The sequence below is a fragment of the Podarcis tiliguerta genome (assembly GCF_965153285.1).
Source record: "Podarcis tiliguerta genome assembly, chromosome: 16".
Lineage (NCBI taxonomy): Eukaryota > Metazoa > Chordata > Lepidosauria > Squamata > Lacertidae > Podarcis > Podarcis tiliguerta.
The window spans coordinates 29,690,735-29,709,633 of NC_139549.1; the positions used below are offsets into that span (position 1 = coordinate 29,690,735).

The 18,899-nt window shown below is 46.2% G+C and overlaps 1 protein-coding gene across 5 annotated transcripts in view; it reads right to left on the bottom strand.

Moving 5' to 3' along the window:
* Positions 1-1,705: 1,705 nt before the first annotated feature.
* Positions 1,706-18,899, bottom strand: part of YDJC (YdjC chitooligosaccharide deacetylase homolog) — a 114,063-nt gene continuing 96,869 nt past the window's right edge. For 4 of the 5 annotated variants that reach the window (XM_083418367.1, XM_083418365.1, XM_083418368.1 and 1 more), the window contains exons 2-6: positions 15,016-15,194; positions 10,510-10,669; positions 8,867-8,966; positions 4,760-4,937; positions 1,706-2,752 (exon numbers count right to left, since the gene is read on the bottom strand). In XM_083418367.1, the coding sequence (XP_083274493.1) occupies positions 2,398-2,752; positions 4,760-4,937; positions 8,867-8,966; positions 10,510-10,669; positions 15,016-15,179 (957 nt within the window). In that variant the 5' untranslated portion in view covers positions 15,180-15,194 and the 3' untranslated portion in view covers positions 1,706-2,397. Of the gene's footprint in view, positions 2,753-4,759; positions 4,938-8,866; positions 8,967-10,509; positions 10,670-15,015; positions 15,195-16,430; positions 17,097-18,899 lie in introns of those variants that run through there. The other variant, XM_083418366.1, reaches the window with a different exon arrangement.

An 18,899-nucleotide genomic window follows, 5' to 3' on the forward strand; every position in this document is an offset into this window, starting at 1 on the left:
CAAAGAGATAAACAACTACGTGACATTTAGAAGACATCTGAAGGCAGCCATGTTCAGGGAAGTTTTTAATCTGTGATATTTTACTGTATTTTTTGTTTCTATGGAAGCCGCCCAGAGTGGCTGGGGAGGCCCAGCCAGATGGGCGGGGTACAAATAATAAAATATTATTATTATTATTATACCTTCCCATCTGCCCCTCACTTCCCTCCACAGCATGAGCAGAAACCACTTACTTGACCCTTGGGCTCATTATTGGTTTCATCCATTCGGTCCGCCAGAGCCTCTCTTCGCATGCAGAAGTCACCTGGTTTAGCCGGCCAGTCAAAGCTGTTCCTGGGGTGCGGCTGCTGTCACATGCTGACAGCTTTCAGGAGCCGCAGGTGAGAGCTAGGTGTAGGGTGGGGCCCAAAGGTGGACAAACCATGATGTGTCCCCCACCAGAGGCACTATCCTTCCCCTGGCCCACCATAAACCCCATGATTGTGCTTAAGAGGTGGCTATTGGGATACGTAAGTGGGAAGTGAGACAGATCAGGGGTATTTCACTGGGAGCCAGACATGACTGACCACACCCTTTCTTCCACTCCCTGTATGGCTGGCTGTCAGCTGACACGAGGGGATCCCACTCATCTGCATACCCAAGGCAGCCTTTTGGTTCTGTCTGGTCCCAAGGATAACTCCAAGGAACAGAACCATATTAAGCCAAGAGTTGATCTGATGGCCATCTCAAAGCCAGAATAGACTGGATGCAGATGTTCAGTGAGGGGACGCGGGTGGAGCTGTGGGTAAAAGCCTCAGCGCCTAGGGCTTGCCGATCGTAAGGTCGGCGGTTCGAATCCCCGCGGCGGGGTGCGCTCCCGCTGTTCGGTCCCAGCGCCTGCCAACCTAGCAGTTCGAAAGCACTCTCGGGTGCAAGTAGATAAATAGGGACCGCTTACTAGCGGGAAGGTAAACGGCGTTTCCATGTGCGGCTCTGGCTCGCCAGAGCAGCAATATCACGCTGGCCACATGACCCGGAAGTGTTTCCGGACAGCGCTGGCCCCCGGCCCCTTGAGTGAGATGGGCGCACAACCCTAGAGTCTGTCAAGACTGGCCCGTACGGGCAGCGGTAACTTTACCTTTACCTTAGATGTTCAGTGACTATAGCATGCACAGTCCTCTTTAAAAAGAAATTGGGGCAGAGGGAGTTAATATTTTGTTTCCACATCGCCTGCATGAGCTGAAACCTTCGTTTAATTTGTGGGTAAACCCAGTTTGCCTCCAAAATGATTGGCACGGGGCCACTTGTGAGAATCATGCAACAATGGACCCCTGTGGTCTAGGTCTCTGCAAAGAATGACTTGTCTGTGTATGTCAGCTCCTAACACACAAAGCACTAAATTCGGGGACCCCACCGTTCCCCAAGATGTAATCCTTCAGGAATATTTCTGCCATTGTGCCAATAAATCGATTTGTACATTTCACATTCTGTTCGCTATCCTCATGGTGCAAGCGGTGTTTTTCATGCACACCGGCTGACAGCGTTCTACGCCAACCCAACTGCCCACAACATTCAGCAGCCTGCAAATTTGTTCAACAGCCAGATTTCCAAACTTGTGACAGTGAAGCTAGCATTTAACATCAGGACTCTCGTGTTTCTCCTTGCCTCTCCAGAAAAAGTGAAATAAATTGTCTGAACTAAGGACACAGATGCCAATTCCCCACAATTTATGTACGTGGTCCAGTTGAGCTTTTATTGGCGAGGCAGGTGGCTGACCTTAGTGAAGAGTGTTTATTTACGCTTTGTGCTGAGTTCAAATGCTCCCTGCTTCGAATCCCCTGGATAATGGACCAATATCTTTAGACCAGGCACGTCCAACTTCCAGAAGACTGTGATCTACTCCCACAATAAAAAAACTGACAGTAATCTACTCATTGAATTGACCACAGTTGTTGAGCTTTTTTGGGGGAGGGGGGCCATCGATCAGGATACCGTGATCAACCAGGGACACCCTGCGATTGGACATGCCTGCTGTAGACTAATAGTATGTTGAATTGGCAGATCCAAATGTGTATTTTTCTATACCAGAGTTCAAATCAGAGGCCCAGCCCACAACGACAGACCCATATAGTTTCCTATGCAATCGTTCCTGCTCCTAGAACCATCTTCTCTACAGATCCTACCCTGCTGGTCCTGTTACTGTCCAAGCCTTCCCTTCCTAGGGATACAACTTCTGCTGTGAAAATGGGGCACCACCTCTGCCCTGAGCTGCAAAGGGTGGAAGCTCTCCTTGCAAAGGGAGCCTCTGTGCCACACCATGCGGTCTACTTGGGGGGGGGGGTTGGTTGGTTCTTAACTCTGCACCTCACTCAGCATCACGCTTAGCCTGGCCCAGCCCAGCCAGCAACAACTGCAGCGTCACATCCCAAGGTCTTTAAATGCACAGAGCTGGATGTTCCTTGTCCTGTAGTGGCTCTGCAACTCTGCTTTCTTGAGCGTCTCAAGTTCGTGCAAGCGTTCCCAGGACTGCGAGAAATCGTCGGGTCCCTCGCCGCAGCCCCCAACTGGCGGGACGCTGGGGTATCCTGGGTGCGTCATCAGCTCAATGGTCACAGTTCTGGTTTCTTGATCTGAGCGTGATGGCGAGCCAGGAGGAATGGAGGAATCTTCTTCCGGCAGGTAAGCCGCTGTAGCGTTATCAATGGCCCCCAGGATGTTGGCGATGGACATGTTTTTGCCCATGGTGCTGAGGCCTATATATATATCTGGCCACCTGTGAAAGGAGGAAGGTGAGCGTTTAATCGCACAAGCAGTGCTGAAGGAGCAAGCATTTTCCACCCCCTGTTTTTTTTGCCCAATCATGAAATGCAATCTATTTGGAGCGAAATATTGTAATTTTGAGATTGCCGTGGTGCCAGACCCTTCCTGCTCGGTAGCATGCTGTGAGGCATAAAGATCACAATCGGTAGAATGGGGGAAGGGGAATTCATCTTCGAGCTGTCAGTTGATTAATGGAATCTTGGTTAATTAATCACATCAGTTTTACTTGGCTGATTAGTAGCTCACTGATCATGGCTGCCAGACTCCAGTCTCCTGGGATGGCATTGCTGAGGCTGCAGTATACATGGGAGGGCCTTCTCACGATGCTGGGGAGAGGGAAAGGTGGAGAACCTTGTGCCTTCCGGATGTTCTCGCCTACAATTCCCATACGATATACATCATCATTATTATTATACAATTAAAGGTAAAGGTAAAGGGATCCCTGACCATTAGGTCCAGTCCTGACCGAGTCTGGGGTTGCAGCGCTCATCTCGCTTTATTGGCCGAGGGAGCCGGCAGACAGCTTCCGGGTCATGTGGCCAGCATGACTAAGCTGCTTCTGGTGAACCAGAGCAGCGCACAGAAATGCCGTTTACCTTTCCGCCGGAGTGGTACCTATTTATCTACTTGCACTTTGACGTGCTTTTGAACTGCTAGGTTGGCAGGAGCAGGGACTGAGCAACGGGAGCTCACACTGTCGCAGGGATTCGAACCGCCGACCTTCTGATCGGCAAGCCCTAGGCTCTGTGGTTTAACCCACAGCGGCCCCCGCATCCCTCCTATTATACAATTAATTGTACATTTATTCAGAATCCAATTAAAACAATTTCATGTAATTAATTCAACAAAACAGATAGACATTATCTAGTGATACCAGCTTTTTTATTTTCTTTTTTACACCTCCAGTGCGCCCCCCCCCCCCGCTGCCTGCTTGCCTCTTAGAATCACCCTAGGTAATCTCACCCACCTCAAGGAGGGTGGTACTGCCCAATGTTTTAGAGGAAGAACGCTTTTGTTGTTGCAGAATCTTAGAGAATGGGAAAGGGAATACCTATTTGGGGATGATGTTTGCCTTTTGCAATATTTGCAAGAATTTATATTTTTTGGGGTGGGGTGGGGGGAAATCTGTTGTGAAATTAGAGTTGGTGGAGGAAGATTGGAAGAAATTTAAAGACTACAGAAATATTATAAAATTAATGAATGTTAGAATGATGTTGGATTGGGGTTAAGGGGTTTTTAGTAACAACGGTATGAAGGAATATGTAAAAACGGAATGTTAACAGGTGAAAATTCAAAGATATAACATATTAAGATCAAGATAAGGATAAAGTAAAGAGGGAAAGGATTTGCTGAATAAATAAATTGAATTGGAATACAAAGAGGGGAGGTGTGGGGAGGTCCGGGAAACAAGCAAATGCAAGATATGTTATGAAAAATTGAATTGTTTTTAATTGTTTTTCTTTACTACTTTTTTGTATTTTTCTTTTTTCTTTTTGTGAAGTTATGGAAAATCTTAATAAAATATTATTAAAAAAAGAAGAAATCTGTTGTGAAATTAGTGTCTGGACCATTTCACCCAAACAGAAGGCTCTCTCTATAAGACACACCAAGCCTTCTAGAGGCACTAGGACTATTCTGCTTATGAAATCTTGCGTTTTGGACACATGATTCTTCTTCCCCAGTCTTCCACTGGATCGCTTTAGTAATAGTTATCATTCGAGTTGTTTTAACTTGCCTACCAGTGACTCTCTCGTCTCCCTGCTCTTATTCTGGCTTGTTTTTTTAAAAAAATGATTGTGTCTTGCTTTTATAATAATTGTATTTTAGCCATTTTTTAAAAAATCCTGGCCTGTGGCCATAATAAACGGAAAGTCTCTTTAAGGCACTCGGTGAGCTGGAAACTACGGGAGCCGAGAAGGAAGCCAAGCACTGGCAAAAACCAGAGTTGCAGGTTGCTCACCTTATTTTGTGTTTCCTAAACACATCCACCGTGTTTAGGGAGTCCTTCTCCACGCCCAGGTAAAAGGCCATTAAGCGCGGGTCTATCCAATCGCAGCGAGGAAGATCTGGCTCAATGGGGACCCGAGTATAGGTGATCCCATAATCCTCCAGCACCTGTGCAAATACGTTTCTGATCTCTGGAAGAGAAAAGGTTACTAGGAAGTCCCTCGCCAAGGAAGTAAAGGGACCCCTGACCATTAGGTCCAGTCGTGGCCGACTCTGGGGTTGCGGCGCTCATCTTGCTTTATTGGCCGAGGGAGCCGGCGTACAGCTTCCGGGTCATGTGGCCAGCATGACTAAGCCGCTTCTGGCGAACCAGAGCAGTGCATGGAAACACCGTTTACCTTCCCGCCAGAGTGGTACCTATTTATCTACTTGTGCTTTGATGTGCTTTCGAACTGCTAGGTTGGCAGGAGCAGGGACCGAGCAACGGGAGCTCACCCTGTCGTGGGGATTCGAACCGCCGACCTCCTGATCGGCAAGCCCTAGGCCCTGTGGTTTAACCCACAGTGCCACCCGCGCCCCTTCTCCAAGGAAGTACAGGCCTTTAAAAAAGAGAGAGCATATTTTCTTTTGAGTCCAAGTCCATTACCGGCTCTGCTCTCTTCCTCCTGGCCGATTCAATTCCCTGGGAAGAGGAACTGACTGTGAAATCCCTCTGTAGCTCTGTGAGGGGAATAGGGGCCTCCTGACAACTCTCAGCATCCTTAACAAACTACAGCTCCCAGAATTCTCTGGGGGGAAAGCTACAGCTGTTTGTAAACTTTGGGGACTGAATTACTCTCTTTCTCTTAGTTTAAGCCTTTACAAGCTGTAAGGTCTCAGTGTTTGGGATTGGAGTATCATTTTGTTTCGTTTTATATAAGTTTTATTTATTTTTCTGTTTTCCAATTTAAAATACAGTGGTACCTCAGGTTGCATATGCTTCAGGTTATATACACTTCAGGTTACAGATTCCGCTAACCCAGAAATATTACCTCGGGTTAAGTACTTTGCTTCAGGATGAGAACAGAAATCGTGCTCCGGCGGTGCGGCAGCAGCAGGAGGCCCCATTAGCTAAAGTGGTGCTTCAGGTTAAGAACAGTTTCAGGTTAAGAACGGACCTCCGGAACGAATTAAGTACTTAACCCGAGGTACCACTGTACTAATTTTTACATCCTTAAGATATCAAAGGCTTCCTCTTCTTCTCTTTCCATGGTTCATTTTACATATTATAAATCCTTGCATATTTTACAAAAACTATAGCATTCAGTATTCCATTATTGCATCCATCAGAACTTATTTACACTGTTGATTTCATCTTGATGCTGCCAGAGCTTTCAGCTGTATGCAATGATTTCCCATATATCCAATAAACGTTTCCCAGTCTTCAATGTTATGTTCTTCTTGTACTCTTATTCTATATCATTTTGTACCATGGCAGAACAGCTTGTAATATTCTGAAGGCAGCGCCCTGGGTGTGGGGGTGGATAGGGCAGGAATACAGAGAACCAGTGCGGGTGAACTGCGGACTGAATGGGAACAGAAAGAGCTGGGTGTGAGTGACATGGAACTGGAACCAGATCCATTCTTAAACCAGCTTCCCAAGTGCCGAAACTGCGGCGTTGCCGGCTACTGCGAGAGACAAGGCTGGGGCCTCCCTGCTCTCCAATTGTCACTGGAGCACCTGTTCTTTGAGCTGGCGAAGCAACGAAATAGACTCCCAATAGGTTCTCGCAACAGCAGCGAGAATGTTGGCGGCCGGTTACTGGAAGGAAATAATACCCCAACAAAATGGGCATGGTTAAGTAAATTATGCGGGTATCTGGAGTTAGCCAAATTGACGGACGTAATAAGGCATAAATCGAAAACTATCGGACAGAAACAATGGGGATGCTTAAATGAATATTTACACAAACGGAGCTCAAATACGAAAGTTTGGTTGTGCTTAGACTAACCTTGTGAAGTATACAGAGAATACAAAGAATTGATGGATTACGAATTAAGAAAGGAAGTGATTGAAGAACAGATGTTAAGGTGAACTAGATAACCAAGAGGCGTGTTGTGAATGCGGTGGAAGTCTGTTATAATATTTTAACTAGGATTTATATACTGAAAATATGAATTTGGTATTTTGGTTATGGAAAGTATTTTTTCTCTTCTTTCTTTTCCTTGTTTCTTTTCATCTTATCTTTCAACTCTTTTCTTTTCTAATCTGCATTTTGAAAAATGTGTAGATAAATGTTTTTATGTCTTTATGTATTGTTCAGTATTGTTTCTATTTCTTTTTTTCCCTTTTATTTTCTTGTAATATTCAATAAAATTTAATAAAGACGTATTAAAAAAAAAGAAAAAGAAAAAAAGAAATAGACTCCTGCCAGGCTTAAGGCAACCTAAGCAGGACAGGTAACCTGACCCAAGGCAGCTGCCTGTGAGCTCAAGCCCTGGAGGGGTGCAGGAGGCAGGGGGGGTGGTGGCTCCAGTTCTTCAGTGTCAGAAAGCCCCCATAATCTAAGGCATGGGGGAGGGGAGGCTGTGTCCTTAGGGCTAGAGTGGGAACCGGCCTTGAGTCCAGAAGCCTGTCTGTGGGAGACCTCTACCACATGTGGTGGGCATGCAGTAAGGTGAAGGGCTTTTGGGAAATGATTTACAATGAACTTAAAAAAATTCTCAAATATACTTTTCCCCAAAAGCCTGAAGCCTTTCTGTTAGGAATGATGGGTAAAGAAATTAAAAAAGAAGATAAGATACTATTCTTATATGCCACTACAGCCGCAAGAATCTTGCTAGCGCAAAACTGGAAAACAGAAGTTATACCCAGTATAAGTGATTGGCAGGTTAAGTTGATAAATTATGCCGAGCTCGCTAGAATAACAGGAAGATTAAGGGATCAAGACGAACAGAAATTTCATGACAATTGGAATAAATGTTTGACTTATCTTGGAACTAATTTTCAGACGACACTGGCGGGGCTGAATTAACTCTAACAGTAAATGATACAGGATTAAAACGATAAAATACGTGAATACAAATTTATCTGATACTTACCAAGTGTGGAAGGAAGTCTACGGCTCGGTGGAGCCTAAAAGAATTTTGTGTTGTATTTTTGATTTGTTGATTTGATGTGATACGCGCAAGTTATGGTATAAATTTTGTATCTGTTCTTATGTATAAATGAGCAATATTAATAAAAATTTACTTGCAAAAAAAAAAAAAAAACAGAAGCCTGTCTCTGTGGTCCTTGGCACTCTCTCCCCAGGGCTTGTCTCCTTTCCAAGCCCAAGCGCCCTCTCCCCAGACCACGGCCTTTCTTCCCTGTTTCTGCCTGACTAGAGACGCAGGTGGTGCTGTGGTTTAAACCACAGAGCCTCTTGGGCTTGCTGATGAGGTTGGTGGTTCGAATCCCATCAACACCATGGGGTGAGCTCCCGTTGCTCTGTCCCAGCTCCTGACAACCTGGCAGTTCAAAAGCACGCCAGTGCAAGTAGATAAATAGGTAACGCTGCGGCGGGAAGGTAAACGGCATTTCCGTGCGCTCTGGTTTCCGTCACGGTGTTCCGTTGCGCCAGAAGCAGTTTAGTCCTGCTGGCCACATGACCCGGAAAGCTGTCTGTGGACAAACACCTGCTCCCTAGGCCTGAAAGCGAGATGAGCGCCGCAACCCCATACAGTGGTACCTCGGGTTAAGAACTTAAATTGTTCTGGAGGTCCGTTCCTAACCCTGAAACTGTTCTTAACCTGAGGTACCACTTTAGCTAATGGGGCCTCCTGCTGCCACTGCATGATTTCTGTTCTCATCCTGAAGCAAAGTTCTTAACCCGAGATACTATTTCTAGGTTGGCGGAGTCTGTAACCTGAAGCGTCTGTAACCCAAGGTACCACTGTAGTCACCTTTGACTGCACTTAACTGTCCAGGAGTCTTTTACCTTTTTTTACCTCTGCCTGACTGGAATGTGTCCTGGAACTCGGATGAGGCCTCTTGCTCCCCTGGGTGGAGGAGAGAGGGTGAGTGCGGAAAGATAAAAATCTGGACGTGCGGCCCTGGAAAAGGTGTCTCATCCTTGCCTAAGGTGTGGATTTGCCTTACCTGGGAGGACGTGAACATGCTGGTGTCCGTCCATGTGTTGAGGCAGGTGACCTGTGAGCTCACGGAACAAGTCAACCTGCGCAGTTAGTTCGTGTTTCACCTGGGAATGTAAAAGGAAAGGTAGGGCGGATGAGGAGAGTTGCCGTGTATATGAAGAAGACGCCCTTCATTTAGAAAACAAAAACAAAAAACAAGTGAGGAAGAAGGGCCAGATGGAGATGTTCAGAGGCTCTAAGCACTGGAAATTTACATAAATTAATAACTTATTTTCCTTATACTCCACCCATCTGACTGGGTTGCCGCAGCCACTCCGGGCAACTTCCAGCAAAAGCACAGGAACAACGACATCAAACATTAAAACTTTCACCAAACAGAAAAACACCTACAGAAAAATTATATAATTATTTAACTCTTTCAGATTTGTCAGGAAGGTAGGGCGCCACTACCAAGAAGGCCCTCTGCCTGGTTCCCTGTAACTTCACTTCTCGCAGTGAGGGAACTGCCTATGAAATACTACATAATTATTTAACTCTTTCAGATCTGACCGGAAGGCGTTCCACAGAGAGGGTGCCACTACCAAGAAGGCCCTCTGCCTGGTTCCCTGTAATTTCACTTTTCATGGTGAGAGAACCACCAGAAGGCCCTCATTGGTGGACCTGAGGGTCTGGGCTGAACGATGGGGGTGGAGACGCTACTTCAGGTATAGAGGGCCCCCACCCCTGCAAGTATTTCAAAATAAGAACAATACTAAATAAAATCTTATTTCTTTGAGATGACACAAAACTTCCATGTACGCTGAAATGTGCATGCATGCGCATGGTCCAACTATCTCACCATCGTTCGACACCAAGGATCTCCCAAACCTGGCCCATCAGACCTCCCCACTGTCCTGTGAAGGTGTTTTGGGGTAGCCTTGCCCGCCTGCCCCTACACCTGACGTCAGACATAATGTCAGGTGTGGGCAGGTAAGGTCAAAGAAAGCTTAAAGTGGGCTTTAGTTATTAACTTTCTGCCTAAGTTTAATGGTGGTCTTGTAAGCGAATAAAAGCATTCTGGAAAACGATATATAATGAGATGAAAAAAATGTTCAACTTTTGCAAAAAAAACAACAACAGAGGCTTTTTTATCAGGAATTATAGGTGCAGATATTCCAAAGGAGCAGAAAAGACTTTTTATGTATGCCATGACAGCCGTCCGGATATTATTAGCCCAGAGATGGAAAGAAGATAAAGTCCCTACCAGAGAAGAATGGCAAATCAAATTATTGGACTATGCCGAAATGGCAAAACTGACCAGGAAGCTCAGGACTCAAGACCAGAAATTTAACAAAGAATGGGGGGGGGGAAATATAATTTATCTTGGAGACCACTGTAAGCAGATGAAAACACTGGAGGTTTACAATAATGCTTGTAATGTAGCAATGGAAACAATGGAATGATATAAAATATGGATTATTGGAAAAAAAATGCAGTAGAAAAGAATCTGCAAATGTGGAAACGTATGATGGTATTGTTATAATTTTATACTTGCAAAACCAAATAAAAAGTATTTCAAATAATAATAATAATAAGCGCCACATGGTTTCTCCCACAGTCGATACCACCAGGGCTAGCAAGCAAAGCCCTGTATGCGTGTCTTCCTACCTCAGACATGTTCAGGAGACCATCGGCCAACGCTCTCCGGATCCCCATCTTTCCGTGGAAAAACCCTTCTTCGTTGAGCAACGTGGACTTGGCTTTCAATGCTGGACAAACAGGAGAGCCCTCAGAAAGGTTGGCATGGAGCCCTATTGGAATGTGATACCTAGGGAGGATATATTTCAAAACGCCAGTTAATTTCCAGCTCTCACTAACACACCACGTCCCTGTGACTGATGGGTTTCCTTGTGAAAGACACTGTGTCGTGTCTTTCAGCCCAGAGGCTCATTAGCTCCTAAACATCCTTGCGAGATGGGTAAGAATTACCCCGGTTTTCTTCAGAGCTACACTTAACACCATAGACAGTGCTTCCCTACATTTAAAACTGAGATTGATTCAGCAAACAAAAACAAAAAACAAAACCCCAGTGTTTTGGGTATTTTGGACTTCTCAACATTTTCACAGGAAGGCATTGTTTAGTACAAGAGGTGTGATGTTGGGAACTTTGATATGAACTTGTTGACCCTGGAGAAATCTCTTGATACCTGTGGCTGTTTGTGTACTTTTGAACTATACAGTGGTACCTCGGGTTACATACGCTTCAGGTTACATACGCTTCAGGTTACAGACTCCGCTAACCCAGAAATAGTGCTTCAGGTTAAGAACTTTGCTTCAGGATGAGAACAGAAATCGCGCTCCGGCGGCGCGGCAGCAGCAGGAGACCCCATTAGCTAAAGTGGTGCTTCAGGTTAAGAACAGTTTCAGGTTAAGAACGGACCTCCGGAACGAATTAAGTACTTAACCCGAGGTACCACTGTATTGCTTCTTAGCTGCCTTGGGTGGGGAGGGCGGGGTATAAATAAAAATTATTATTATTATTATTATTATTATTATTAGCTTCCCAGCCTTGGCAACCACCTATTCCAGTTCATTTTTTTATTTTGCAGGATCTGCCTAGGGGCCAAATTGGGCGCTTAGCCACCCCTGGTTTAAAGGACAGCTCAAGATAAAGGCAGGTTATCAGAAGAGGCCTTGCCCTTGGATAAAAACCAACAGAGTATTTATTTCAAACCTGCCCCGGCTTCTAATTTATGTAATAGGCCCGGGGTAATGAAGGAAACCCTCCGTAGGTGGCTGATAACCCAGGAATATTTATAGCAGCAAACGCCCACGCAGGGACAATCCTTTTAGTCAGCAGAGACGGTTAAAAGGATTAAGGTGCTGGCTCTCAACGACTATATTTATCAGAGGAGTAAGCAAAAAAAGTGTGACCCAGATCTGAGCTGCTCTCTTAAACCGAGGCTACGGGACCTACAGGTGCCGACGTAACAAGGTTAAGCTCGCATCCACGGTGCGATATCTCGCATGTGTAAGTGCTGGCAGGAATTGTTAATTACTCACGCATAACCTAATTAAGTGTCCAAGGCACAATCTGCATATGTTTTCTGGCTCCCTGCATTAGATTTCCAAGGTAGGAAAAGCCAAAAGAGGGGGCCGGCGTGTTGGGAAGGAAAACCAGCCCCTCAGAGTGGCTGCGATAGTGCACAAAAGCTGCCGCCACTCTGAACGCTCTGACCTGGATTCGAAGAAGCCGTTTCAGACTGGAGTCACGCGGCCTCGTGGGCCGAACTCAGCAGGGCTTGTAATCAGAAACGGGGCCAGGTGTTTTCTATATTTACAAAAAGTGTGCCGGTAAAGGCTGTCGGCTCCGCAGGCTGCTTTCAAAAAGAGGAGAGCATCGAAAAAGGCCGTGGGTGGCACCCAAGGTTTCCCCAGCCACGATCTCCAGTCCTAAAATAGCAGAGCTTTATTAGCTGTTGTTACAGTGGTACCTCGGGTTACATACGCTTCAGGTTACAGACTCCGCTAACCCAGAAATAGTACCTCGGGTTAAGAACTTTGCTTCAGGATGAGAACAGAAATCGTGCTCCATCAGCGTGGCAGCAGCAGGAGGCCCCATTAGCTAAAGTGGTGCTTCAGGTTAAGAACAGTTTCAGGTTAAGTACGGACCTCCGGAACAAATTAAGTACTTAACCCGAGGTACCACTGTATTTGTCATTATTACCCTTGTTTTTCTTACTGTTATTTTGGCCTTGCACATATGCGTCTCAAGGCGGTGTACACTAAAAGCAGCTTAAAAATCAGTTTAAAAACAACACACACACAAAGGTACCCATGGCAGAGACCTATTCATTCAACTGGAAAAGCATGTCAGAACATAGCTTCAAAGTGTAGATTGTGAGCGCCTATCATATCTCAAAAGGGATGTTATTTCACAGATCAGGAGTAGCCGCACTAAAAGCACTGCACTTAGTTGTGCAGAACAGGCTCCTGAGACCTTTGAAAGTTGCATGTGAAGCTCTCTCTGCAGACTGCAGAGTCGTACTGTGTATATAAGCGACAAGGCAGTGAGAGGAATCTGCCTTATCCTGAGCCAGACCAATGATCCATCTAGCTTAGTGTTGTCTGCACTGTCTGGCAGCAGAATTCTAGGCATTGCCTTTAAGGTAAATCCATTATTTTCTGTGCACGTACACCGGCAACTGATTTGGACTACTCCGATATCATCTTTTGAGGCGACTTAAGTTGTGTTTTCCCTGAAGCTCCACTGCAAGTAGCAGATCTTGCACAACATTCTCTCGAAACGGGAGCCCCTTGTGTTCTCGGCGTTCCTAAACGCTTAGCTTTGGAACATACGGAACAACTCCTCAGTGCTCTTCTTGCGCTAGAGCGACCCTGAGAGCCTAATCTCAGTGGCTGACTCTTCTCCTTTCACTCTGATAGGCGCCAGTCAGCACAAAGGGGGAGAAGGCTTCTTCCTCAGTGATGATGATGATAATAATAATAATAATAATAATAATAATAATAATAATAATAATAATAATTTATTATTTGTACCCCGCCCATCTGGCTGGGTTTCCCCAGCCACTCTGGGCGGCTTCCAACAAAGATGAAAAATACACTAAAATAAAAATATTTTACTGTATTTGTTGTTTCTATGGAAGCCGCCCAGAGTGGCTGGGGAGGCCCAGACAGATGGGCAGGGTACAAATAATAAATTATTATTATTATTATTATTATTATTATTATTATTATTATTATTATTAATACACTAAAATGTCACATATTAAAAACTTCCCTGAACTGCCTTCTGAATGTCTTCTGAATGTCAGGTAGTTGTTTATTGCTTTGACATCTGATGGGAGGGCGTTCCACAGGGCGGGCGCCACTACCGAGAAGGCCCTCTGCCTGGTTCCCTGTAACTTGGCCTCTTGCAGTGGGGGAACCGCCAGAAGGCCCTCGGAGCTGGACCTCAGTGTCCGGGTAGAACGATGGGGGTGGAGACGCTCCTTCAGATATACTGGACCGAGGCCGTTTAGGGCTTTAAAGGTCAGCACCAACACTTTGAATTGTGCTCAGTGGTTAAAAAGCTGCTTCCTATGTTCACGTGGCAGAACTCTGAAGCTCTGAACCATTTTCACTCACCTCGGATCTGTGGAAGCTGTCCAATCATAGTTCTTAAGGCAAATTTTCTCTGTACCACCCTGTGACCCAAATGCATCATTGCACCTTAGAGGCTAATCTTCCCTCGGTAGAATTACGGATCTGGCGTAGGACACTTAACTATTGGCTTCGCCTAAACTCAAATCGCCCCGGTCTAATGTCCCTAGTGCTGCAAGATTGTCACAAGAGCGCCTGGACTAAAACTGTCTATCGAAAACTTCACTCTTGTGGTTAATCACCACAACAGCTACTCACTTTGGGTTTTAGTAAAGCAAACAGTCTAATTTGTCAGCGCCTAAATGATATCAAGCATCAGAACAACTTGGCCACAATAAGGAAATTTTGCCCATGGTATGACTATTTTCCACCTTCCCACTTCGACTCTCTGGCACCTCTCTGCATCACCTAGCAATTCCAAAATATAGACACACTTTCCTCTCTCGAGATTGAATGTATTGCCCATGGCTGTGCTTGAGGGATGATTCCAACAGATTCCACACGAAAAATGCTTATGTCCCTGTGGAGATGGCAGTACCAAATCGATGGCTTGCACTCTTTTTAATGACTTGAGGAATGACATTATCACCCCTCTTTTATGGTCCATTCTGGGTCGCCCAGCCACTGCCACAGTGTCCTGTCTCTTGGCAGATCAAGATGAGCAGGTGACAGCAAAGGTTGCAAGGTTTTTAGCTGGGGCAATCAGAATAAGACCCACTACTTGACTATCGATTCAAAACGTATTTTATATAATTGACTTTTTATTTCTATTCTTTGTATATTGTATTGCCATTTTACTGCTACGGCTGATGGCTGACGCAAATAGAGATTCATTCATTCATTCTGAAGCCTTTTAACTAGGGATGCCAGGATTTGAGCCCAGGACCTGCTCGGCACAAAGCACGGGCTCCACCACCGAGCCAGTGGTCATGCTCAATTTCATGCCTGGCAGGGCTTTGTGAAACAGGTGCCTGCGTGAGAGCAAGAGACAGAAAGCAAGGGACCTCTCACCTCCTTGCCAGTTGTGCTGCATCGGACGCAGCGCTGCCGTTCACCAGGAGGGACACATTGGACACGCCGCCGGAGAGAAAAGACTCCACAATGCCTTGGTTTCTTCTTGGGCAGTAGCCAAAGTCATCTCCGGTGACTATGAGCTTCACTGCGGCTCTGGGCATCCTTAGGAGTCAGCCCTGGAAGTGGGGGCAGGGGGGGAGAATGCAAGAGGAAGTCTTGAATAAATGGCACAAGAATCAAGCCCGCCAGAGCGCCCTCAGGAAATGTAAGGACAGGTCTGGAGCGGATCAAAGCATGAGTCAGCGTTGGCTACAGCTGTTGCCACAGCACAGAAGTGAACAGTCTAGGTGCCGGTTCCATAATTGCTAGTATCACCTACGTTGCTCTGCCCATCCTCCGGGGAGTTTATTTTGCTATTCGAGGAAGGAAGAAAGGAAGGGCGCGTCTGTATGCAAAGTTACTCAACAGGATTAGCCTGGCCTCGCTTTCTCACACACAGCCCTCCCTCCAGATTAAAAGGTCAACAGGTTTAAAAATTCCTGCAACAGGGTGAAAGCGACGCAGCAGAAGCAAAGAGTTAGGTGCTTCCTGCTAAAAACCGACACCTTCACTGGGTGTGGGTGATCATTGCGGAGGGGCAGAGTTAGGCCAAATCCCACTTACACCTGGAAAAAAGCAGAGGCATTCCTCTGCCCAGCTCCAACGACCAGAGTTCGAATCCTCACATGGCCATGAAGCTCACTGGGTGATCTCGGGCCAGTCTCTCTCTCTCCTCCCCCTAGCTTACCTTACGGGATTGTCAGAAGCATAAAAACCCAGCATGCATTCTGCAGCATTCGAACCATAATACAGTAAGGTGCAATATAAGAAAGGAAAGAAGCAATAGAAAAAGACAACTAAAAGCCAATAGCTGCCTGGAGAGCTCAGTTGGTTAGAGAACGGTGCTGATAACGTCAAGGCTGCAGGTTCGATCCCCGTACAGGACAACGGCATACGGTCATCAGGGTCCCTTCCAACTCTAAATTCTATGATTCTGTCAAGGTTAAATTTGGACACTCTGCGTACAAGGACTTCGCAGGAGTGGGCGAAGGGGTCCTGCCAAACGAAACCAACGTGAAGCTGGATGGTTGGGGCTTGAGAAGAAGGTCCCGTCCCACGATAAAAAAATTGCACTGGGACTGTGAAGCTGCCTTAAAACTCCAGCAGTGGAGCAAAGGTTTCCCTTTTGCAGTTATTGACTTCCCTTTCCCCTCTCCGGCTTTCAGAATGGCTTAGAGCCCCTGAAACCGCTCCTTCTTTCCCAAAGTAGGAAAGTCCGGCATTGCGGTGTGTTTGCCCAGCGTCTAGGGCGAATACAAAGAAGGCACTGAGACTCCTCCGTTCCATTTGCGGAAGGAATGAGCTGTACTTACGGGCATCCTGTTGAATCTGCTGAGGAGCAGAGATGAAGGAGACTGGTTTGTCAGGACCGGCGTGGTTTAACCGCTCAAGAGTGTGTTGCCTAAGATAGAAGGAGACTGTCGAAAGCATAGTCTCGACTTCTGGAGGCGGGGATAGGCGTGGCCTGAGCAAATCGAGGCGCTTCTTTGCACAGTCATCTGGACTCTATAAGGAAGTAGCTAGAGAAGGCTTTGCCTTAGCCTTCACGGCTGGCTGGGGCTGATGGGAGATGTAGTCCAAAACATCTGGATTCTAAGCAAGGTTTTCAAAAGGGCTTGCAAATAAAAAGGAAATGGGTTAATTGACTGCTGGGATAGCTCAGTTGGTAAAGCATGGGACTCCTAATCTCAGGGTCAGAAGTTCGAGTCCTATGCTGGGTAGAAGATTACTGCATTGCAGGGGGTTGGACTAGATGACCCTCATGGTCCCTTCCAACTCTACAATTATACCGTAGTAAGAGCTTTGTAATAGTAAGTAGGGACGTGGGTGGCGCTGTGGGTTAAACCACAGAGCCTAGGACTTGCCGATCAGAAGGTCGGCGGTTCAAATCCCCGCAACAGGGTGAGCTCCCGTTGCTCGGTCCCTGCTCCTGCCAACCTAGCAGTTTGAAAGCACGTCAAAGTGCAAGTAGATAAATAGGTACCGCTCCAGTGGGAAGGTAAACGGTGTTTCCGTGTGCTGCTCTGGTTCACCAGAAGTAGCTTAGTCATGCTGGCCACATGACCCGGAAGCTGTATGCCGGCTCCCTCGGCCAATAAAGCGAGATGAGCGCCGCAACCCCAGAGTCGGCCACGACTGGACCTAATGGTCAGGGGTCCCTTTACCTTTACTAAGAGCTTTTTTAAAAATAATAATAATAATAATCCAGATTTTAAAAACCAAAAGAGTAAAATGCCAGGGAAGGGTAGCAGCTCAGTGACAGAGCATCTGTTTGGAATTGTTTGTTTATTTATTAAATTTGTCTACTGCCTCTAGGTCTGCAGATCTTGGGGAAGGTCATAATAATAAAATTACTGTATAAAAAACACAACATACATAATAAAAATAAGAACAAACCTCAAAATCCCCCCCTCCCACAACGCATTTTAAAAGTGCATTGGACGTCAATCTGCCAAAGGCCTGCTTAAAAAGGAATGCTTTTGCCTGGCGCCTAAAGGTGTATAATGAAGGTGCCAGACCAACTTCTCTGGGGAGAGCATTCCGCAGACTGGGAGCCACTGCAAAGAAGGCCCTGTTCTTGTGTTGCCACCCTCCAGATCTCTCGATGAGGAGGCACACAAAGAAGAGCCTCAGACGATGTTCACAGGGTCCAGATAAGTTCATATGGACAGAGGCAGTTTTTGAGGTCCTGAGCAGTTTAAGGCTTTATAGCCCAAAACCAATATTTTGAATTGGGCCCGGAAACTAATTCGTAGCCAGTGCAACTGGGCCAGGATGAGTGTAATATGCTCAAACCTTCTTGCAACCTGGCAGCCAAATTTTGCACCGGCTGAAGTTTCTGAACCACCTTCATACGTGTAACACATTGCAGTATTCGAACCTAGAGGTTACCAGAGCATAGACAACAGTAGTTAGGCTATCCCTGTCCAGATACAGGCATAGCTAGGCAAGCAGCCGAAGGTGATGGAAGGCACTCCGGGCCAATGAGGCCACCTGAGCCTCAAGCGACAGTAAAGGATCCACCCCCAAGCTATGAACCTGCTCTTTCAAAGGAAATGTAACCCCATCAAGAGCAGACAACATTGAAGCACCCACTAGGGAGCCACCCACTAACAGTGCCTCCATCTTATCTGGACTGAGTTTCAGTTTGTTGGCTCACTTCCAGTCCATTATCGAGGCAAGACACTGGTCCAGCACTTCCACTGCCTCACCTGCAGGTGTAAAGGGAAAGTAGAGCTCTCTGTGACCCCACTCAGAAGTTTCATGTAGATGTTGAACAACATACTGCAGTGGCGTCCAAACTTTTTTCAAAGAGGGCCAGATTTGATGAAGCGAAGGGCTGTGAGGGCCGACCAAAGTTGTTGACCTTTTTTTAATATTGAAGTTCTTGAGGTTTTTTTGCAATTTTACCCCAGGAAATAAGCTGCCACAGGGGCCAGATTAAAACGACCGGCAGGTTGGATTAGGCTCAAGAAACGGACTTTGGACATGCCTGGCCCAATCGCCTTCTAAATCCGGCCTGTGGACGGCCCGGGAATCAGCGTGTTTTTACATGAGTAGAATGTGTCCTTTTATTTAAAATGCATCTCTGGGTACCTCGGGTTACAGACGCTTCAGGTTACAGGCTCCGCTAACCCAGAAATAGTACCTTGGGTTAATAACTTTGCTTCAGGATGAGAACAGAAATTGCACGGCGGCAGCAGGAGGCCCCATTACCTAAAGTGGCACCTTAGGTTAAGAACAGTTTCAGGTTAAAAACGGACTTCCAGAACGCATTAAGT